At 39.8% G+C, this 20,043-nt stretch overlaps 1 protein-coding gene across 4 annotated transcripts in view; it reads right to left on the reverse strand.

The window, feature by feature from the left end:
- The window catches only part of SPTLC3 (serine palmitoyltransferase long chain base subunit 3), a 96,733-nt gene that overhangs the window by 29,804 nt on the left and 46,886 nt on the right, over positions 1-20,043 (reverse strand). For all 4 annotated transcript variants that reach the window (XM_076335076.1, XM_076335077.1, XM_076335075.1 and 1 more), the window contains 2 exons: positions 9,631-9,755; positions 7,367-7,460 (listed from right to left, as the gene is read on the reverse strand). In XM_076335076.1, coding sequence (XP_076191191.1) covers positions 7,367-7,460; positions 9,631-9,755 — 219 coding nt within the window. The remainder of the gene's footprint in view (positions 1-7,366; positions 7,461-9,630; positions 9,756-20,043) is intronic.

The raw sequence follows: 20,043 nt of genomic DNA on the forward strand, positions 1-20,043 counted from the left end.
AATTAGTCAAAGCACAACCAAATCTATCCTTGTCTCAGTTTCCACCTTCTCCCTATGGCATATTGTCTAGATGCGGAGGATAAAGTTTCCTAAGCAGGGACAGTGGATCTCTTAGGGTTTTTAGAATTTACTATAGACTTGCATAATCCTTGTTTGGGATCCTTCAGAGTTACTTCAATGGAAATACCAACACCACAAACGGCCAGTGGGTCGAAGTGAGCCTGGACCTGGGCAGGCAGCCATGTGTCATGCTGCCTCCAGTGCAGGTGGGACTCCAGGCTCCTGGAGGGGCCCCTGCCCTCTCCCAGGCACACTCAGTGCCTCCTCACAGGGAGACATGGCATCTCCACCCCTCATCCTTACATTGCAATGCTGGGGATGTCATCACCATTCCTCTGCGTGGGCTGGAAACCTCCTGCGTGATGTCAGCTGAATCCTTTTTAATTAAAATAAGCAGGCTGCTACTACCCTTATCACATCCTTCTTTCCTTCGCCTTCTATTTGCCACTCTCGTTTTCAGTTTCTCCCATTTTGCACTCTCGTGCAAGTTCATGCAGGCTCTGCGGCTACCTGTCCCTTCTCAGCTTCCCATGTAACCACCTCTCCCCTGCTGCAGTGCATCTGCTGCAGCATCCACTGCCTCCTCTCTTGCTCTCCCCTGGCTGGTACCTTTCCTGGTCGCTGGCCGTGGGTGACTCGAGTGGCTAGCTCCAGTGCTGTCCCTCCTTGCAGATCCCTAAAGCAACAAAGGGAAACCACTGCAAGGGTTTTGTTGGTGTAAACAGTAACTGTAGGACCGTAGAAGGTGGTTTTCATTCTAGTGAAAACTAGTCTCTGAAAAGTCCCTGACTGCTGGCACAGCTCTGAACAGCAAAAGAATCTTTAGAGTCATTTCCCTGAAATCACAGCTTTGAACATCTTCATTTGGAATGGGGTGGTGGGAGTGGTGATTACTGCAGCCACAGCAACGGTCTGAGACTCCCCTTCCTGCCCCTCAATAAATATATATCTCTGTGAAAGTAAAGAACACTTGCTCAGGAAAGCTTCCTGTTCACACTTGGCAAGTCAGACACGGCTTTCTCAAATCGGAGAGGGCAAATGCAGACACAGCATGCTAGGAGCAGGATATACCAGTCTCTTCTCTGCGGCAGCGTCTGTATGTGTCACAGGGAAATACACGCCAAACTGGATTAGGCTGCGGTCCACCTATCTGGTGTAATAATCTTGTCTCTGATAGTGGCCAGAGGCTTCAAGGAGGGCAAAACCTTAGTGGGTAATGTGCCTTTCATCCTGCTCTGTAATAGCTGTAACACTGCCCTCCCTTCTTAAATTCAAGGGCCACTTACACCTTTGGAAAAAAATAAATAAATTAAGGAACCATCTTGTACTAAGCCACTGCAAAGTCTTTGGTTTTTGCAACCAGAGAGATTTTTCACTAGTTTTTACCTGTTCATTTATCGCTTTCGTTTCCCCACTATTTTATTTGCTTGCTTGCTTAAAGGCACATGCTTATAGTTTTCCACTTCTTTTTTCTCTTCTTTCCTTCTTTTTTTTGCTAGGGAGTATATTTGCACTGAAAGGTGAGGGCCTTCTGCTGCCTAAAAGTTCTTTCAGTTAACTACAACTCCTCCAGGTAGCTGTGTTTTCTCTTTAATGTGTCCTCATGGCACACATATCTGAACTCCAAAGCATTAATTTGACTGAGTAGACTGAGAAATGCCACAGTTGTATTAACATAAATTCACAACTGTTGTCCAAGCAGGAAACTATATTTTGTATGGAAACCTGAACAGCTCATACCTGCATGACACACTGTCATCAACCACCTGACTTGTGAGAACCCAAAGAACCCTTTACCACTTTCACAACACTCTGAAAAGGTGCGTAAGGAGGAGCTAGGTATGTACTACTGTGACTCCCATTTCAGATGTGGATTCAAGTACCAGATTAGAGGCCAGATTTTCATCTGACCAAGGTGCTTGGTTGCGCCTTGCAGTTGCCTGCCCTCCTCGTAGTATCGCTTGTTCTGATTGGATATTGAAGTGCCCTTGCAATGAAGAGAACTGGAGACTTTTTTCCCGCATGGCCTGATTTCTGTGTGTAGTCACAACATTCCCACAGACTGCTCACACAATTGCAAATCTAAACCTGAAAATGTGACTGCAGTTGAGTTGCTTGATGCTATATGGGAAAAATGTAGTAGAATTAGAAAGAATAAACAAATCCTAAGCCTTGTACAGCACCTTCTTATACAGGCTGATAGGAACAGAATTCACTTGGATATAGTTAGTAACACACTCATCTGTCCCCTGAATGAACAAAGATAGGCTCTCACCTGATGGCAGTATAAGACCCCAAACTGCTGCACCTCATACCTATGTAAGACCCAGAATTGCTGTGACAGAAAACCCTTGATAAAATCACAAGCTGGTTAATGGTTAGCTATTCGGTTTGGCTTTTCAAGTTTTATTTGAAGGGTCAAGGGATTTTGGCTCATATTTAACCACGATAAAGGTCAGAGGTTCTGAAAAAGTGCTTTAAAATATATGATATTAATAAGGGTTTGTCTTAGAAATAAAAAAAAGCAGGTGATAAGTCAGTCTCTCCCTGAGCCAGGAAATGAAACCATCCAAGAGCGTAGCCCCCATATAGCTGAAGTACCCCCATGCGGGTCACTTGGGGAGGGTGGGAGAGGCTCCTTGGAGCCCAGGCCTGGTAAGGGTAACATCAGACACCTTCTGGCACAAAACTAACCAAGGCCAGGCCACTACTGCCACAGAGGCGGGGAGATGTTTTAGCCTCCCAGCTTCCTCCCACTGCATACTAGTTGTTGGACTGTGCTGCTGGCTGCATTTCAAGTGTAGAAATGCAGCTCTTTGCTAGCTTCCTAAACAAATCACTGTCTGGGAAACGATAACTTGAATGGTGCCCAGACCACAGCAGGGGAGACAAAAGGCAGATGCTTTATGGGCAGCTCAGAACAATTTTAGCCCACTAAAAACACTACTGCATAAATTTAGGACTGCTCAGGTCCTACAATTAAAAAAAAAAAAAAAAAAAAAATTAAAAATCCCCCTACACGCATTCCTCAGAGCAAGGGCTCCAGGGAGCTGAGCTTTGCTGCTACCATCCACAAAAACTCACAAGTCCCTGGAACAGAAAAAGTCCCTTAAAGGCCAAATACCCTGTGGCATACTGGCGTGACCTTGGCAGGGTGAAGACTAGCAATAGCGCTAATGAGAGCCCACAGGAAGGGAATGCCCTGTTCAGTAGTTTTTAGTTATAGGGCTGAAATGGAGTATTCTCTCCATTTCTCTCACATAGATGATCTGTAGGTGTGTGCCTGTGCATTTCTCTCAGCCCAGGCCTGTAAATTCCTGTCTGTTTACAAGGAAGGGATTGTTCACTGGCAGGCAGGATGCAGGGCACATTCCTATGTCCAAATAAAAATGGACTTATAGGTCCACAGCACATTTTTGTTCTATTATTCACCTTAAGGCTTGAAAACCTTCTCATACACCTGTGCAATGTTTTTGTCAAAAAGGAGAAACATCCAGATGCCTTTTGTTTTACTTAGGAGAAGCATAGAGGCCTAACAATTTCATCTTTTCTAGAAAAAAATATTCAGATTTTTTTGTGAAAACTGTAATGCCTAGGACAGCTACCCACTTATTGAAATAGAATTTCATTAACTTTTGTAAGAATAAGAATTATATTATACACAATTAAGGTAATAGGTAGAGATTACTTCTTGGCTTACTAATGAAATAAGCATAATTATTTACTTTTGTGTAATAACAAAAGAACAGATCCAGTATTACAGATTATATGCTTTGAAATAAAATAACACAGTTTTACAGAATTAGCTACAGTATAGCCTTTGAAAGATAATGTGCTTCAGTGGCAAGTTCAAAATGGCAGGTTTTACTCTCTTGTCTGTGAAATATTTTTATCACAGAACAAAGTTTCCTATAATTTTTCTTTTAAAAATATTTTTTCCATAACAGGGGGGAAAAAAGGGAGGGGAGAGAGATTTACAATGCCAAGCTTGTTAGAAAGGGAGGTTACTAGCACACACCTGTGCATGTTTTTTGTATAATATTCCGGAAGTAGGTGGTTCAGAAAATATATTATTGCTTCACTAAATTGTTACATAATTATTCCTCCTCGTTTTGATAACCATTTATAATAACTGCAACAAACATTCACACCTCACCCTTCTACACATATCTCTTCTACACATGTGCAACCAAGGAAGTCGGAGCCAAAGTAAATATGTTCTAGGCAGTTTTATCAAGGGTATTACACAGCATTTCAAAAGAGGCTGATGTAAGCAACAAGGAGCATGGAAAAAAGCCTGCTTTCTCGAGCTGCATTCTAATAGCAAAAAGGTAACTTCAATATCTGCTGCCTGATTTGAATTTATTTTTGATTCTCCTGCACAGAAAGCATGTCTCGGGCACTAGTGGTGGTACCACTTGGCATCTCTTTTATTGTCTTTAATGTAGGGCAATACTGGGTCAAACGGTATGTGTGTGTGTAACTTGGCACAGCTCCAAGGGAGATGAGCCAGCTCATGCCAGCACACAACGTGGCTCCGTACACACAAGTGAAAATGAAATGCGCGTTAAGCCCTAATCGTGTTTGGGATAGGACCCAGATTTATTCTCTGTTTCTGCACCTTGCTGGAAAGTTGTTCCAACTGCTCATCGGGCCCTAGCCAAGCCTTTGAGACAGTAACATCCTCTGGTTGATGCCCAGGGCTAAGCTCTTTAAAGGGTCATTGATTTCCTTGTATGAAATGACACACATCAATCTCCTGTCCTTGGAAAGAAGAGGTGGAGGGCACTGCCTTTTTCTACTAGAATACAGAGGAGGATTTTAAAAAGTAAGACAAAACACATTACTATCTGATGCTGAAATTCATGCATATTAAACATCTTCAAATGGTAACTCAAGGTGCAAAGTTTTCTATTCATCCACAGGGCCAATACAGCAATTCCCCTGTTCATAAGCATGACAGTGACAGCACTAACATACCCTGACAATTTGGGCATGCGTGTGCATGCCTGTATATATGCTATATATCCACACATTAGCAAGAAGGATAGCATGGGAGCATAAGCAATACAGCTCTGATCTAACAAAACAAACAAGCACCTGCCTAACTGAAAAGAACCCTCCCAACACAAGCTGGAAATTTTGGTTATGTGTCCCCGTAATTGATTTGCTGTACTGACTTGTATTACACTACTCCCTGACAGATCCACAGAGAACAAGGCTGTCTACTTCGTTTTGGGTGAAACTGTGCATCCTACAAAGGCAGTCCTGCTGGATTACGCTTTCCACTGCTACCCTCCCCCAATACACATCCTGTTTTCTCCAAAGCAAAAGGCACATACATACATTTCTGCTCATGTGATTTTAAAAGCTGTTGGTGACGTGTAACTCATGGGTATGATTAAGGAAATATTCAAAAGAAAGAACTTCCTAACCATGGAACTAACATACTGAGAGACTCACAGTGGGCCGAGAGAGAGAGCATGAAGGTGTGAAGCTGCTTTACATGAAGTGCTTTAAATGCAATTTAGGTTAAGACTCAAGGCCTACAAAATTGTGATGACAAAAGCTAACACTCAAATTCCAAACAGTATTTGTGTAAGTTTCCACAGTTTCACTTTGAAAATATGTTAAAGTGATGTCTCAGAAATGGCATACAAGAGTGACTTTGGCAAACTGGATCTCTAACCTAGAAAACAATGAGCTTTTCCAAAGCAACCTGGATGGGTTTCCACTGATGTTTGCTGAGACCCTTAAAGGGACTGTCTACATTTTCCAGTGCTGGATTAGTGCTTTTTGAAAAAGTCACTATTATTTTTGGGTTCATACATTATTCACAAAAGAACATCAGCTTTTATTTATCACAAGCGCAAAATAACCAACCAGGGGCTGGTTGAGTATCAGCTTCTCGGGAGTGGAATGAAATATTGGGGGACGGTTAGAGACCAAATTCCTTAAAGCAAGAATGACAGCTCAAAGTGATACCTTCACTGCTTCCCTAGCAGTTGAGAGTAATACACTCCTCAAACTGGAATGTTCTTTAAAATGTTGTGGGAAGCGGCACAAGCCAGCTGGGTTGCACGCAGCATAGATGGGTGGAGAGGCTGAGAAGATTTGGATTCGGGTAGTGAGAGGTCATCCTGCAAGACGTGATGCAAACCTGTTTGAATGGGATAAGGCACTGAACAAACTAAGAAGTTGAGAAAAGACTGGTATAGTAACCATGCCTAGCATGTCCAGATTGGTGGAAGTGAACCAAGTTGGGGTATGCTACAGGCTAATCTATGAATAATTACTTCTGTAAAAACATTCGGGTTCAGATGATCTTTAATTCTTGAATGATCTTCAGAAATTGTGTCTTGCCCAAATTATGAATAGATATTAATTATAACAACACCTTATATTATAATTATAGTGTGCTTTTCATTCCAACAGATCCTTAGGCTTTTTACAGCATATGCATAATACATTTTTGCTCACCTCAGGGCTGAACACAACACTTAATAAAGAGAAGGGACTATATTAGCTATTAACAAAGGTGATCAGACCTCTTTTCTCATTCCTCACCACTTCTCTAGCTTCTTAGCCTCTGTTGCAATCACTGCCTGGTGGCAGCAATGGGGACGGAAAGGGGAATTGCAATGGGGAATAAGGGAAAAGAACAAGCTCTTGTCACCAAAACAATCACAATGTCTCTGACAGTGACCACAGCAGCATTAACTAAGTAAAGTTAAAAAGCATGAATGTTTTAGAAGATAATTCTATGATTGCAAAGTTAATGTGTGATTTCTGTACTAAAATTATACTTCAAAGAATATTTGAGATGATGCTCTTGATATAACCATCTGCATCTTTGGTATAGCCCCCTGGGAATTAGGGTAACCGTTTCAAAGTAATGCCACATTAATGTAACTCTGGTTGCACTGAACCCACTAGAAAGAGAGGCAGGAAATATGGAGTATGTTTTTGTAAGTATGTTTGTACTATTTTGGCTATAGTAACAATAAAACCTTTATGACAGCACACAGTCATTCAGCATGTCAAAAAGACAGCAATGAGATTAAGACTCTGGATTTTGAAATTAAGGTCCAACCTGATGACCCAAATCATGCACAATAGCAATTATAATATTACACCATTAATTTTTCCCCATCAGAAATTGCTCATAATATTGAACAGTTAATCCTTCTGCCTGGACAAAGGTATTATCTGGGAACTGACAGCAAAGCAAACATTGAAAGGAAGCATTCTTGCCTTTGAGGTGTGAACAACTCTGTCTCTAAATATTTCCAACTTCAATACTCACTATTATGCTTGAAGATTCTAATAGTAGCACCTGAAAGCCTTGCACCAAGAACGAGAGAAGTGTGGTTCAACTCATCACTTAAAATGAGGCAGCCCTGTGGAGAAGGAGTACAATAAGCATCTGCATGAATTGGGAGGCTGTTGACATGTGTGCATGTGTGTGTCAGCATACACGTGTGTCTATGATACAACATTGCACCAATTAAGCTATAAGTATTAAACGTGAACTGGATTTTCTGCCACTTTTCTGAAGGTGCCAGGACCCACTGCAAAGGCAGGCAGAAACTGTGGGATCAGATTCTCAGGCATTCCCAGGTGGTGCAAAGGGGCCAAATATTTCCTGTAACTGGAAAGCGGTGAATAACCCTAGTAGAGATTGACTGCTTTATAGTAAAATCAAATCATGTTGCTTCCTCTATCACCTGTCTACAGTCTATTTTGTGTTGCAAGGAAAATGCAGTCACCACCCCGTATATGAAGACTGCATAACAGTAATGTAAGGAGGAGTAACACTGAGGCTGGACTGGCATCAGCACTTTGGGCTGCAGAAATGAGATCAGGACAGATCTATGCCTCATAAATCCCACTTCCATTAAGATGTGAGTGGAGCCTAGGCACCAGGCAGAGTCTTTCACTGGTAAATGCATATACAGTTCGCCTGTAGTATATTTTTAATTAATTAACTCAGTTGAAAACTCATTTTCTTTTTAGAAACTAAAATAGAAATGCAGGAGAAATAACTTTGTATATTATATTAACAGGAGCCAGGATTCACAGTTGAAATTCAAGCTGGAACCATAATTTAGCTCTGCTTTCTATTACACATCTTGTGCTGTGGCTTCATTACCCAAAAGGCAATACAACATTAAGTAAATACTTATTTTGGAAACACAGATTATGCCTAGGTTGAGAGATACTCACACAAATCTGCCTAAAGACTGGTATGCAGAACTAACAGTAAGAGTATATGCATCTTGACAAGAAAATGTAGCTGCTAGGCTTAATTACAGAGGAAAATTTAGGAATAAATCTCCCCAACATAGGGCAATTACATAACATCTGTAATATATATAATACATTATAATAATACATAATATTAATATATACTAAATTGTTAATAATTATATTCTATATAATATATCTAAATATCCCACCTCTGACAGAGGCCTGAGTGTCCACATGAGGCCAGCTAAATGAGGGAAAATTATTTTATAGCTAAGCAAGGGACAAGTATCTTATGCTGTTATGTATGTCTGCAATTTCATAAATTTACCTTTATTAATTCTCTGTATCTGTTCCCTTTGAAATTGCTGGGCAACTTCTCCAGCACCGTTGCAGATTGAAGTTCATGTTCTGGGCAGCTGAAGCAATTCTCCCTGCCCAACCCTTGTGTACATGTATTTTAGAAATCTCTTGCAAAAGCTGGATTCATCTTCAATAGTGAGTGAAGAAGTGACTTCACCTCTAGGCCGGTGCTTCAGAAGAAATCTTGATCGTATACCACACAGTGAGTTCATTCCATCTCCACCAAGAGGGAAATACTGTTTCACTCTTGTATGACACACCATACTGTTTCACACTTGCACGAACTGAAGAGGAGTTACCCACTTTCCCAGCTAACAGCACAGTATAACTGCTTGTTATGTCAGGAGTTGTGATTGACAGGATGATGGATTTTCATGCCTTTGTGTTAGGTACCCCAAATTGGAGATGAAGTCCCTTCAACACCAAATAAGAACTCAACTTTTGTCATATGGTCATAACTTTAGACTTGCATTTGCTGCCAGCTTTCTTTGCAGGGCTGGCTGGAGATCTGTTCATCGGGAATGCTAAACGCTGTGCTTTCTCTTTTCTGAAAGTGTTGTAAAAAATATCCTAATCATCACCTTTCACCACAGGCAGCTGGGCAACATCTCTGCAAGTAGCCCAAATACTTCATCCCACAATGCCTGAGATATGGGATGCAACATTTCCTTACTTTTTAGGGAGAAGCAACTTTGTTAAGAAAAGGTAAACAACCATATCACTCATCCTTAAAGAGATGTTAGGTGTGTGTGATAGCAACACCCAGAGCTAGAAAAAAAAATGATGAAAGAGCCTATTTAAGGTCACAAGGTCATCAGCCTTATGACTCACGCATTCCTGTTATCAAGTTTTGTTCCTCAATCAAGCCTTTCCACTTAATGTGTGCCCAGAATACTGTAGCAGTTGTTAAAACAATTAATAAACGATTGTTCTACGTGTGTTCCTTCAGGAAATACTCACCTTCCCAACAAGGGCTGGAATATTCATTGAGTTAGTTGCAAAGCCCATGCCAAACACCATAGCATCTTCCACACCAAGGAACTTGGCCACAAGTTTCTCTAGCTCTACATGTTTGTCTAGGGTGCCTGCAGAAATAAGCACAGGGGATCTTAAATCTCATTAAACTGTGAAAGTTATTAATTCTAAGGACATAAAACATACAAAAGAACAGGCTAGAAGTGTCATTAAGCTATATGAAATTAAGTTCTAATGAAAATTTTCCATTTGTATCTTGTGCATGTGGGATAATGCAAGAAAAAGCAAGGATGCAAACCAGCTATAACTAATGCTAACAAATACTGTTGCTGTTAAGGTAGTAAAGCAGTTGCTTTGGGAAAAAGTTTCCTTTTTCCATAACAACAACTTTTGACATAGTTTATCCTGAAGAGTAACTTTTTGCCTTTTCTCCCCCTGCAATGAGGACAAAACCACCTCCTTTTTATAGGAAATGTGGGACAAACATCTTAAGCATTCTTGAGTTCTCTCTGGATGTGAAAGCAAAAACTGATGACAACAAAATTCTTCAATTTTTTCTTGGGTGCCTATGTATGTGATTTTATATGGATAGACAAACAAAAGTGTTCTCCATCTTTTTCTACTCTGGAAGGTAAAAGCTATGCCACTCTCCGTAATTGATGATAACTCTCCTCTTTCCTCCCTCTCAACAGTCAAACATAAACGATAAGGCAACACTAGAGAGCCTTCTTTATTGCACATTACTTATCTAATATTAGTGCCTGGAGCCTCCAAACAAATAAGGTGCTCCAACTATGCAACAAAGCAATATCTTTCCCGCCCAACTCACAATGGAGGATGACAAAATACAAAAGTCAACAAACGAAAGAGTGGTGTTAAGAGATTGAGATAACAAATAACTTTGAATGGTAATGAATCATCTCAACTTGCCAGCTCTCTAGTCTTTGGTTGCCTGGCTGTGCATTGCAGGTACCAAGGCAGAAGGAACTCTTACAGGATGATCTGTGGGGAAGAAAAGAGAGTGGCCTGTGGATTCTGATAGAGCATTTCCCCTATGAATAAGGCTGTAAGAAGGGAACAGAAGAAAAAAATTAGGGAAGTGAATATCTCACCTCACTTGTGCTGCACAAATTGGTGTCACAATAATACAGGCAAAGTGAATTACAATTGATGGGAACAAGAAATCTGTGTTCACTGTGATGGACAAAGGGCAGATGAATGGAGGGAAGCAGAAGCTTGGCTAGAGTGTCTTGACAAGAATGATGAGTCAGGAAGACGATCTTACCTTCATCATGGAAGAAAGCCCATTAAAAAAAAAATCAAATAAAAATGGCAGCAGTACAGTTTCAGCAACAGCACTAACTCAGCTGGTTACAGTGAGGTAGTGTTTTCATTATTTTTCCTCATTAAATATCCAAAGTAAGAATGGCATTCATTTGGAAACAGAATGTGAAAATTATCATGCAGGCAGGTAACTCTCCAATAGCCAGGGAGATAAGGAGCAAGAATCATATGGCTTCTGGAAAAACCTGGATTACACGGACAGTAAAGGACAGTGGTGCTGTCATTTTGCACAGAGCCCGCTTGGGTTCTGCTAGACCTGAGCCAACTCCGGCAGAGCTTCAAGAGTGTCTCTGCACTCATTGTATCACATTGGATGTACATTGAGCTGGGTTGTCTCTGGCTCTGTGCTAGGATAAGTTAGGCAACATGACACAGAAAATTTGGCTCTGCAGAACCTCCAGTAGATGTGAGCTGACTCCGCATGAAGCTCTCTGAGGATGGCTACTTTTTGCCTTTGTAGGTCCTGAGGTACAGAAGGATATGTGCTGGCTCTGCACAGACACCACTTAACAGCCAAGCTTCATGAAATACAAACCCACATAGTGTTTCAGAGTTGAGCCACTCACTTGAGATGTGTATGAGAATCTATGTCTCAACTTGTAAGCCCAGTAGGTCTCAGGGTGTATTTCTATGGTTAGTTCTATATTTTTTGCATTTTGGGTCCAGTTAGTCTTCAACCTGGTTACAGCACTCATTGACAACTGAGGGTTCCAGCATGGTCAGCTGCCCTAGTGTTCCTCACAGATGTTATTTTGTCGCTTGAGGGTTATTGGCACACAAAGAGAAGATGAAGTCTGAAATGGAAGCTTGAAGCCAACCACACTATGGTCACAGCTTGAATTAGAAGGCGGTTTGTGAAAGCATGAGAAACAAGCAGTGTGTGCTTTGCAAGGCAGGCATTTTAAGGCATGAGAAAATTGTCCCTGACTCTTCCAGGGGTAAATCTGATACTACTGGGCTGGACTGAAATTGTTTTTTGGGGTTGCATCATATATTTTCTGTTTTTACAAACAAGAAAAGCCGGATTCACTACAGATTATTCTGTTCAAGCATCTATTAGATGAACCAGAAAGGAACAGCACATTTTTGACCTATTTTTATTGATTTTGTGATGGTGAAGAATGAGACATTCTGAAAGTGACCGATTCCTACTTATTATTTACTAATCCTAACAGTGAATGCAGATGATATTGTATATTGCTCTTGCCTACAAATCCTGGAATAAAAATTGGAATCAATAGGGGTTTGGTTTGCAAAACCAAAACCTGAACGACAAGAATTTGCAAAATGAGCCCTAGTTTTGAATTACTTTAATTATAATGGCAATATTGTAGGTGGTAGGTGAGGTGTTGCAGAAGCAATACAATACACATCAGTACTGACAGTGGGAGGTTTGTGATAGCGATATACGTTGAGTAGAGCTGATAAAGCATACCAGCTTGCATTTTCCCAGGTTTAAAGTAAAAGGGGTATTTATTTAATAAATTGCGCAGCTATTTAATCATATCAGAATATTTCTCCGGTATGGGTCAGTCCTTGGACACCATATAAACTGCACCAGTTGTATCACTTCTCTCCACTGGAGGAAAAAAGGGGTCAGATATGCTCTGCTGGAATGAGGCTTGTCCACTAGCGTTCCCAGCTGGTCACAGCAACCACCCCAACAAGCATAAACAGCACTACCAGACAGATGCAAATTTGATCCAAGGGAACTTCCACTGGCACAAGCTGCTACATCTCAAGCTACATAAGAAAGGCAATAATTACACTGGTCTTTATTAAATACAACCTTAGCAGTGTCAAGTCAGGTTATCATGGCTCTTAAAATGTCTTGTATTGTGCTGGATTCAGACCAGCATCATGATCTGGTGAATGAAAAGTGATATACTAGATATATTTTTTTAATACACTGTATTAAAAACATACAGATACCTTCCTTATTTGTCCTATACATAGACATTAGAATTTTTCCCTGTACTCTACGTGCTCTGATTTTTATGCTGACTACAGCTTGGTTTGACCTGAGAAATGAGGATACAACTAAATAATGTATGCCATCTTACCAGGAAAGATTTAAGACAAAAAGGAAAAAAGAAAGCTACCTGCATCCTTAAGAGGCAAAATGGAATACTTTCTTTTGAAAGTTATTCCTCCCTGCTGAACAGTTGTATGCAATAGAGTACAGCAGGTGTTACTGTGTTTCAAGATTATATAGGTGTTATAGAAAGTAAAATCAAAGATTATATCAAAAGTGGACTTTAACAATGTTAGCCACCTCCACAGGTTCCCATGCTTTTCAGAGGAAATCCCCTCCTTTTCAAAATCTGATGACCCAGTTCCCTCCATTAACTTACCACTGCACTCTGGGGACAGGCAACATGAGTTGTTGTCTTTGCTGTGCTTTGGTGAGCTTTCATAGGCTTACCCATGCTCTTGAGTTGAAAGTCACTGTCAGTCTACTAGACAGATAAAGCTTGAAAATGTGTTTCCCATGATCCACACAGTTCATTACTTAGCTTTGACACTTTCAGCTTGGACAAGGTGGTTTATGCCACTGGTTAGTCTGCCCAATACAGTCTTTCAGGTTCTTACGTGGTAATGACATGTACTGGGTAAACTGCCAACACTGGCAACAGGATCCTTTAATAGAATTTTTTGTTTGGAATTCTGAGACCCGAAGAAGGCAGGAAAATACCTGCTCACTTCAAGTTAAACAAAAGCTGGAGGAGTAAACTGATATAAGCAACAAGTCACTGCAAGAAAAAGAACAGATTCCCATAAAAGTCACTTCCACATATGAACAGCAACTGGGAAACCTATGGATCACTGATATTACTCACCAAGGTGAATAAGAACCATTACTCTATGAAAATGACAGTTTGTCAGAGGTACCCTTAGGAGGGTGGGGAACAGAACAAACCACCTAAAATTTCCCTGCAACATTTGAAACTTAAGGTCACAAACTCTGGCAAGATATTTGTCAGAGATGAAAAAAATACTACTACTGAAACACATAGACACTTTTACAAAAGCAAGATTGGATGAGTTATTGCTAGGAGGATGAAGAAACAGAAGATGTAGAACGTGTGTTATTTATTTACACCATTCTACAAGAGTAGATGATGCAGGTGGTATCACTGTCCTACACTAGGACAGTGTCCTAAACTAGAATGATACATATTGGCAAAAGAGAGGGAGAGAAGGACACAGTAATGTTATGTAGTTACCTCATTTAACACTACATGCGCATAAAAAAGCCCCAAAAGAGGTGGGTTTTGAGGAAGCATTTGAAAGAAAGGAAACGCTCAAGCTTTCTTAATGTTGCTAGCAGCTGACAGGGCTTTCATACCACAAAGATGCTGCAGATGTCATAGATATAATAATGTACCTGTATACTGATTCTCAGAAAAGAGTGGATTCATTTTAACAAAACTTCCAGTTTAATTTAGATCTTCCAGTTTTGTTTGCTTTTTTTCTTTATAAAAACACAAGGCTAAAATGTACAGTTGAAGTCCAGCCTCCATGCCAAAGCCTGGATGGCAGTGTCTTAAGTGCCTAAATAATTGCATGTACATAGATAATATTATATATTGGAGATATTTTAGGTTTTAAACAGTTCACACAACCCTTAGTTACTCCTGATGCCTTCAGTTCCACCTGCCAGAAGACGGACTGTCCAGAGCTTAATGATGCTTTGCAAAGCAAACTTCTGCAATGGTGAAATATCAGGAACAAACTTGACCCTTTGATCATAAGTTGGATCAGCTATTTATGAGAGGGTAGGCACAAAAAGGAAAATTATGTTAGTAGGAGATGACAAAGAAGGAAAATTCCTCTCGTGAACTGTGTCCTAATTTATACCATACCCTATCAGAAAGTAGCCAACGTTATGAAAGATATATATACACACACTAATTCTCATTTATGTGGCTGTATTTCTCCTTAAGCTCCTATTTGGAAACTGTAAATTATGGGAACTTTAGTTCTTTATCTCTTTCTTCTAACTGAAAAATGGACCATTTATTTCTGTGTTTGTACAATACTGAGTTTAAAACGAGCCCTGGTCCTAATTAAAGCTTTGAAGCGGTATAAAAGAAAGAACAACCAAATAACTATTTTTACCTTCTTGAAATGTTGCTAGAAATTCATATTAGGCCTTAAAACCTAACGGAAGTAAGTGAAGGGAATGGAGCTACCTTTGTAATTTAAATGTTGGCACAGGTTTTCAGATCTGCTTTTTAGAAATCAGATCACAATCAAACATAAAAAAACCTCAAACAAACAAAAAGCCCTACAACTGGGTGCAAGCTAGGCGTTAAAAGGTAATCTCCTAACCATGCCCTCCAGAATGAATCACCCTGCAAGTGTTCTGTGCAGGCTCCATCTTGTCTTTTGGTCCAAGACATAATCACAGGAGAAGGATTTCAAAAGGCAGGAATCCTGCTTGGCTGCTTACAGAGCACTAATGATACATTTGCTCCTGTTACTCACGTATATCATCTCCATAGGGAATAATGGTGAGTTAGATAAATAGAGCATTGGAACTACTAGCTGCTCGTGTAACAGCCCCGTCACCGCCCTGGCGCTAAGCCTAGGAGCGTTCAAGGCATGATAATCTGCCATATTTTAAAAAATGTATAACATCAGTGGTTTTGTTATCATCTGCAATCAGCAAGCAGGAAACAGTGTTAAATAATCATTTGCATATTTCTCCCTTGATAATTTTAAGTTACGTTGCTTAGAAAAGACTGACTATAAACATGACAGGATGGGCTCAGACAAAAGGCTTGTGAGCCTGCCTCCAACAGTAGCCAACTCCCACTCTAGCCATTAAAACACATTGATTTCCATGGGAAAAAAGGACTTCACATTCAAGTTGTCATTCTTTTCACTATATAGAGGGAATACATGCTATTTCAAATTTATTTAGATTCCTATTTGTTAGCATTTTTTATTAAGATGAAAAAAACACTTCTGAGAGGAAGATTAAAATAAGTAAAACATAAATAAAACATAGTATAGAGATTTTTGGGGGGTAGTTTACATGAAATACCCTAACATTCTGAGTACTCCAGTTACCTGAACAGCTGGTTTCCAGTTACTTAAATCCTTCAACATTTAAGAATTATTGTCTCAGACCCAACATTTATTCCTGGAAAACAAAACTCCCTGCTTTTTCATGTCCCAATTGCTTTCTTGACTTATAATGAACTAGCCAAAGAAACTTAAAGAAAATTGACTTTTTCTGCACCTGCAGGAGAGATTGCTGCTGACAAAAGCTGTTTTAATTTAAATTACACCCATGGTCAGTTTTGTCAGATATGACAGGTGCAGATCTCTCTGTATCCTCCCTTGACACCTCACACAGCTAATGCAGCATCTTTTCCTCTGGCTTCAGCAAGTTTAACCTTGCCATTCTCAGATGTGCTCAGAATACTCTTACCGTTCTAGGTGAATGGTCCTATTGTTCCTCCCAGCCTGTCCCTCTGACCAAGAGGGTCCTCATTCTACATCTCCAGCTGCTCTGAAATTTCCTGCAGGATCTTACTTATGCTTAGGTTTTCGCTGCCAAGATCCTTCAGGGGCTACTTCCATCCCATGTACCACACAGAACTGAAAAGTCTTTCACCTCTAAGCAGACCATGATATCAGTGTTTTTTGCCTTCTGCCTGCCCTCTGCAATCAACCACTTTCACACATTCACCCAAGCTACTGCTCTTAGAAGACATGCCCCAATCATATGTGCAACTCTTTCTTGTTGATCTCTTTTAAGTGTCTTCCCTTAATGTCTTTTTAATCTTAGTGTCTTCAGAAACATTGAAAACAGCCAGGTTACTGCTTCATTGGTTCCTTATATGCTACCTCTATCATAAATACTGCCCAACTTTATAAAAATACGAGTATGTGCATGTTCCTGATTCAAGCCAAATTTGTACGATGATTTGCTAGTCCACAGGTCCAGTATTAATGGTTGTACAGCAATGGCCAAAGACATATAAGTAATAATATAAATTAATACTAAACAACTAATTGCATAAAATAATGCTAAACAACTAGTATTAGATGCACCGTGCCACACAAAAGGTCCCTTTTGCCCATAATCCTTCATCTGACAGTGGTCTTGTATCGATGCCAGGAAGAATGAAAGCAGGACAAACATATATATAGTAGTATCCCAGCTTCTAACTAATTTCAGCATAAGGACATCCTGAATCAGATAATAGTTTTGGTATTTCTAGTAACTAGCAATGATCTCTCCTCTGTATGTGGCCAGTGTTCCCTAGAATGCAAGGGAGTGTGAAGTTTTAGCATCTGCAGCCTTCTTTGCAATGAGTTCCTTGAGTCTGCCAGCCTCCAATGTGAAGAGCTGCCTCCTGTATTTAGATGTAAACCTTCCATCAATGAACGTTCGTTCCGACAACGAACAGCCAATCCTGACCACTCTTCCACGTCACTCATAGTTTTGAACATTTCTATAATTTCCCCCTTTAGGCTCTTTTTGAGCTAGATGACAGGCATTTCTGACAGCTGAACACAGCTAGCTCAATAGTTCTTCACCCAGAAGCTGTTTGAGGCCTTTGATGATCCTTGTTGCCTTTCTCTGACACTTTCCAGTTCTGCTAAATGTTTTTGACCAGAACTGCACAGACTACTCAAGGTGAGAGCAAACCACAGCTTTATGCAGTAGCATACTGAGGTTCTGTGGTTGGCTTTCTGTTCACTTCCTAATAATTTCTGGTATTTGATTTGCTTTCTGACCACTGAACAGTAAGCTAATGCTTTCATGGAACTACCACTTATAACCCCAAGATTTTTATCCTAAGGGTTAATAGTTAGCTTGGTCTTAAAAAAAGGAAAATATTTTTCTTTCAGATTGAAAGGCCCACAAAAGCCTCAGGAATATGTCTTAAATGGCACTGTTATGCTAAGAAAGTGATTTATTATTATTATAATTTAAAAAGAGCATGGAATTAAAAATGGAGTGGAAAGCCTTAAATCTTTTTATGGAGGACAAATCTAGGAAGACCAGCCCCTGTTTTTATCAGTTTGCTATGCTTTTGTGCTTAAACAGGAATGTCTGTTCAAGTGGCATGTGCATTACTATTTTAGAGAAAGCATAAGCAGGGCTTCACAGTTCTCGCTGAAGTTAATTTCTCAACTGTGTTTACACACAGTCTTAAGTTACTTTTCTTGGAATGTAGAATAACTGTTTTACATTTAACGAGGTTTAGCTTCACTAAGTTTCCTTAATAAAACACAGTTTTGTAAAGATATAAACCACCATGTTAAAATGTCCGTATTAACTTATTCTGAGAGCAAACTACCTGCAACAACATTCTGATATGACAGCATTTTATACCCGCTCCACAGTCTGCACAGTTATGAGAAGAGGATTTTAGGCAGAAGACCACAAAGGACAGTTTTACCATCATGTATTCTTTCAAACATCACTTGCATTAATTTTATTTGTTTCTTCTTTGTTTTCCCCTCTCTCTGAAATCTTCTCAAAGTAGTGGAACGATCCTTCTCAAAAAGAGAGACCTATCACTGCTTTGAGAGAGATCTTGGTAAAACCCCGAAGATGCCAGACACTTAAATACACATAAGCAGAACAGTACTTTCAAAGTCAATTAGCTTGAAATTATAAATCGTTCAAGTGCCCTCTTGGATTAGGACCCCACAGGCAATTTATAGCCTTGGCTCCTACAGTTCACTGCATTTTTACTTCAAACCGCTTTAGGTCGGCCACACAATAACAACAAAAGTTTTGAAATGTTATCTGCCCAGGAACAAAACCATTCTGTTCTATTTTTCTAAGATGAAGATGACAAATGATAATTAAAAAAGGTAAGACGTTTCATACAGACCCTTCCCTACCTCTCTCTTGAAAGTATATGTGTATATATATTTAACTCGGATAGAATTTTTCAAATCTGCTCAACTGTGAACCAGAATAGAGCTTAGGCAGCACAAGAGGGTAAAGGAAAAAGAAAAGAGGGTATCCACACTACTAATAAGAAGCTATTTTCCTTAGGTTGTTCATACAGTTCTTGGTGGTAGACAGGCTCCAACAGAGCCAGGGCCAATGAAGTAACCATTGCTCAGAATTGCTCTGTGGAGCAACCTCTCTCTCCACTGACTACACAAGCACAGGCTCTCTGTTAGCTGTCTAGGACAAAATGCTATGACTACTCATCTACACCATCTAAGCCAGGTCTTAACACCCTGCTTTCCTATTTTAATAAGTCTTGATGTCCAAGCTGCTCTCTGAAATTCATTCCCGAAAAGACCGATACTGACAAGACTTGTACAATGTTCTTTATTTGTAGCCCATTCTTGCATTGTGAATAGTCTGAATGAAGTTCATGGGACTATTTGTTGTGAACGCAACTAGAATGAATCTAAAACTTTGCTCAATCTGTCAAGATAACTTTGAGTACTGCACAGGAGTTCAGATGAAGAGAAACTCCCAGAAATCTGTATACATTGGCTCTCAAAACAGACTAGATGAAGTTAACTAATAAAGGTTTTCATATTTGAAGGTAGAATCAATCTTTTCATAATTTTTTTTTTTGAGAATAAGTCAAAGTTATGCAAATCTTCCATATAAAAAAATTCCGCAAAAGATAAAGAATGAGGAACACCAGGCATATTCTTTGACATACTGAAAACAACTTGAAATGTTTTCAGACAAAATAGAATCCAAGAGAAAAAGACACAGAGAAATGTTCCTTCAATACCTTAGATGACTAGTAATGGTGACCACTTTCAAGCATGCAATTCAGGTTAAACAATATATTGTAGTCACCAGATGGGTCACCTACAAAAGGAAAGTAGGGTGAATCTGTAAACCCTCTCTGAGTGGTGTCACTGACATGTTTTCTATTGGCAAATCAAACCGTGATGACAAGATAAAAAGCAGATGACAAGGTTTGCATTTTTTTTTTTTGTCTGGAAATGAAACTTTAAATAAAAACCCAAAAGAAATACAATATTTTTTTCCATAAGGTTTCTGGAGGAAGAGAGTTTGCTTTGAGAGGTACAAAATGAAAA

The sequence above is a fragment of the Aptenodytes patagonicus genome, chromosome 3 (assembly GCF_965638725.1).
Source record: "Aptenodytes patagonicus chromosome 3, bAptPat1.pri.cur, whole genome shotgun sequence".
NCBI lineage: Eukaryota > Metazoa > Chordata > Aves > Sphenisciformes > Spheniscidae > Aptenodytes > Aptenodytes patagonicus.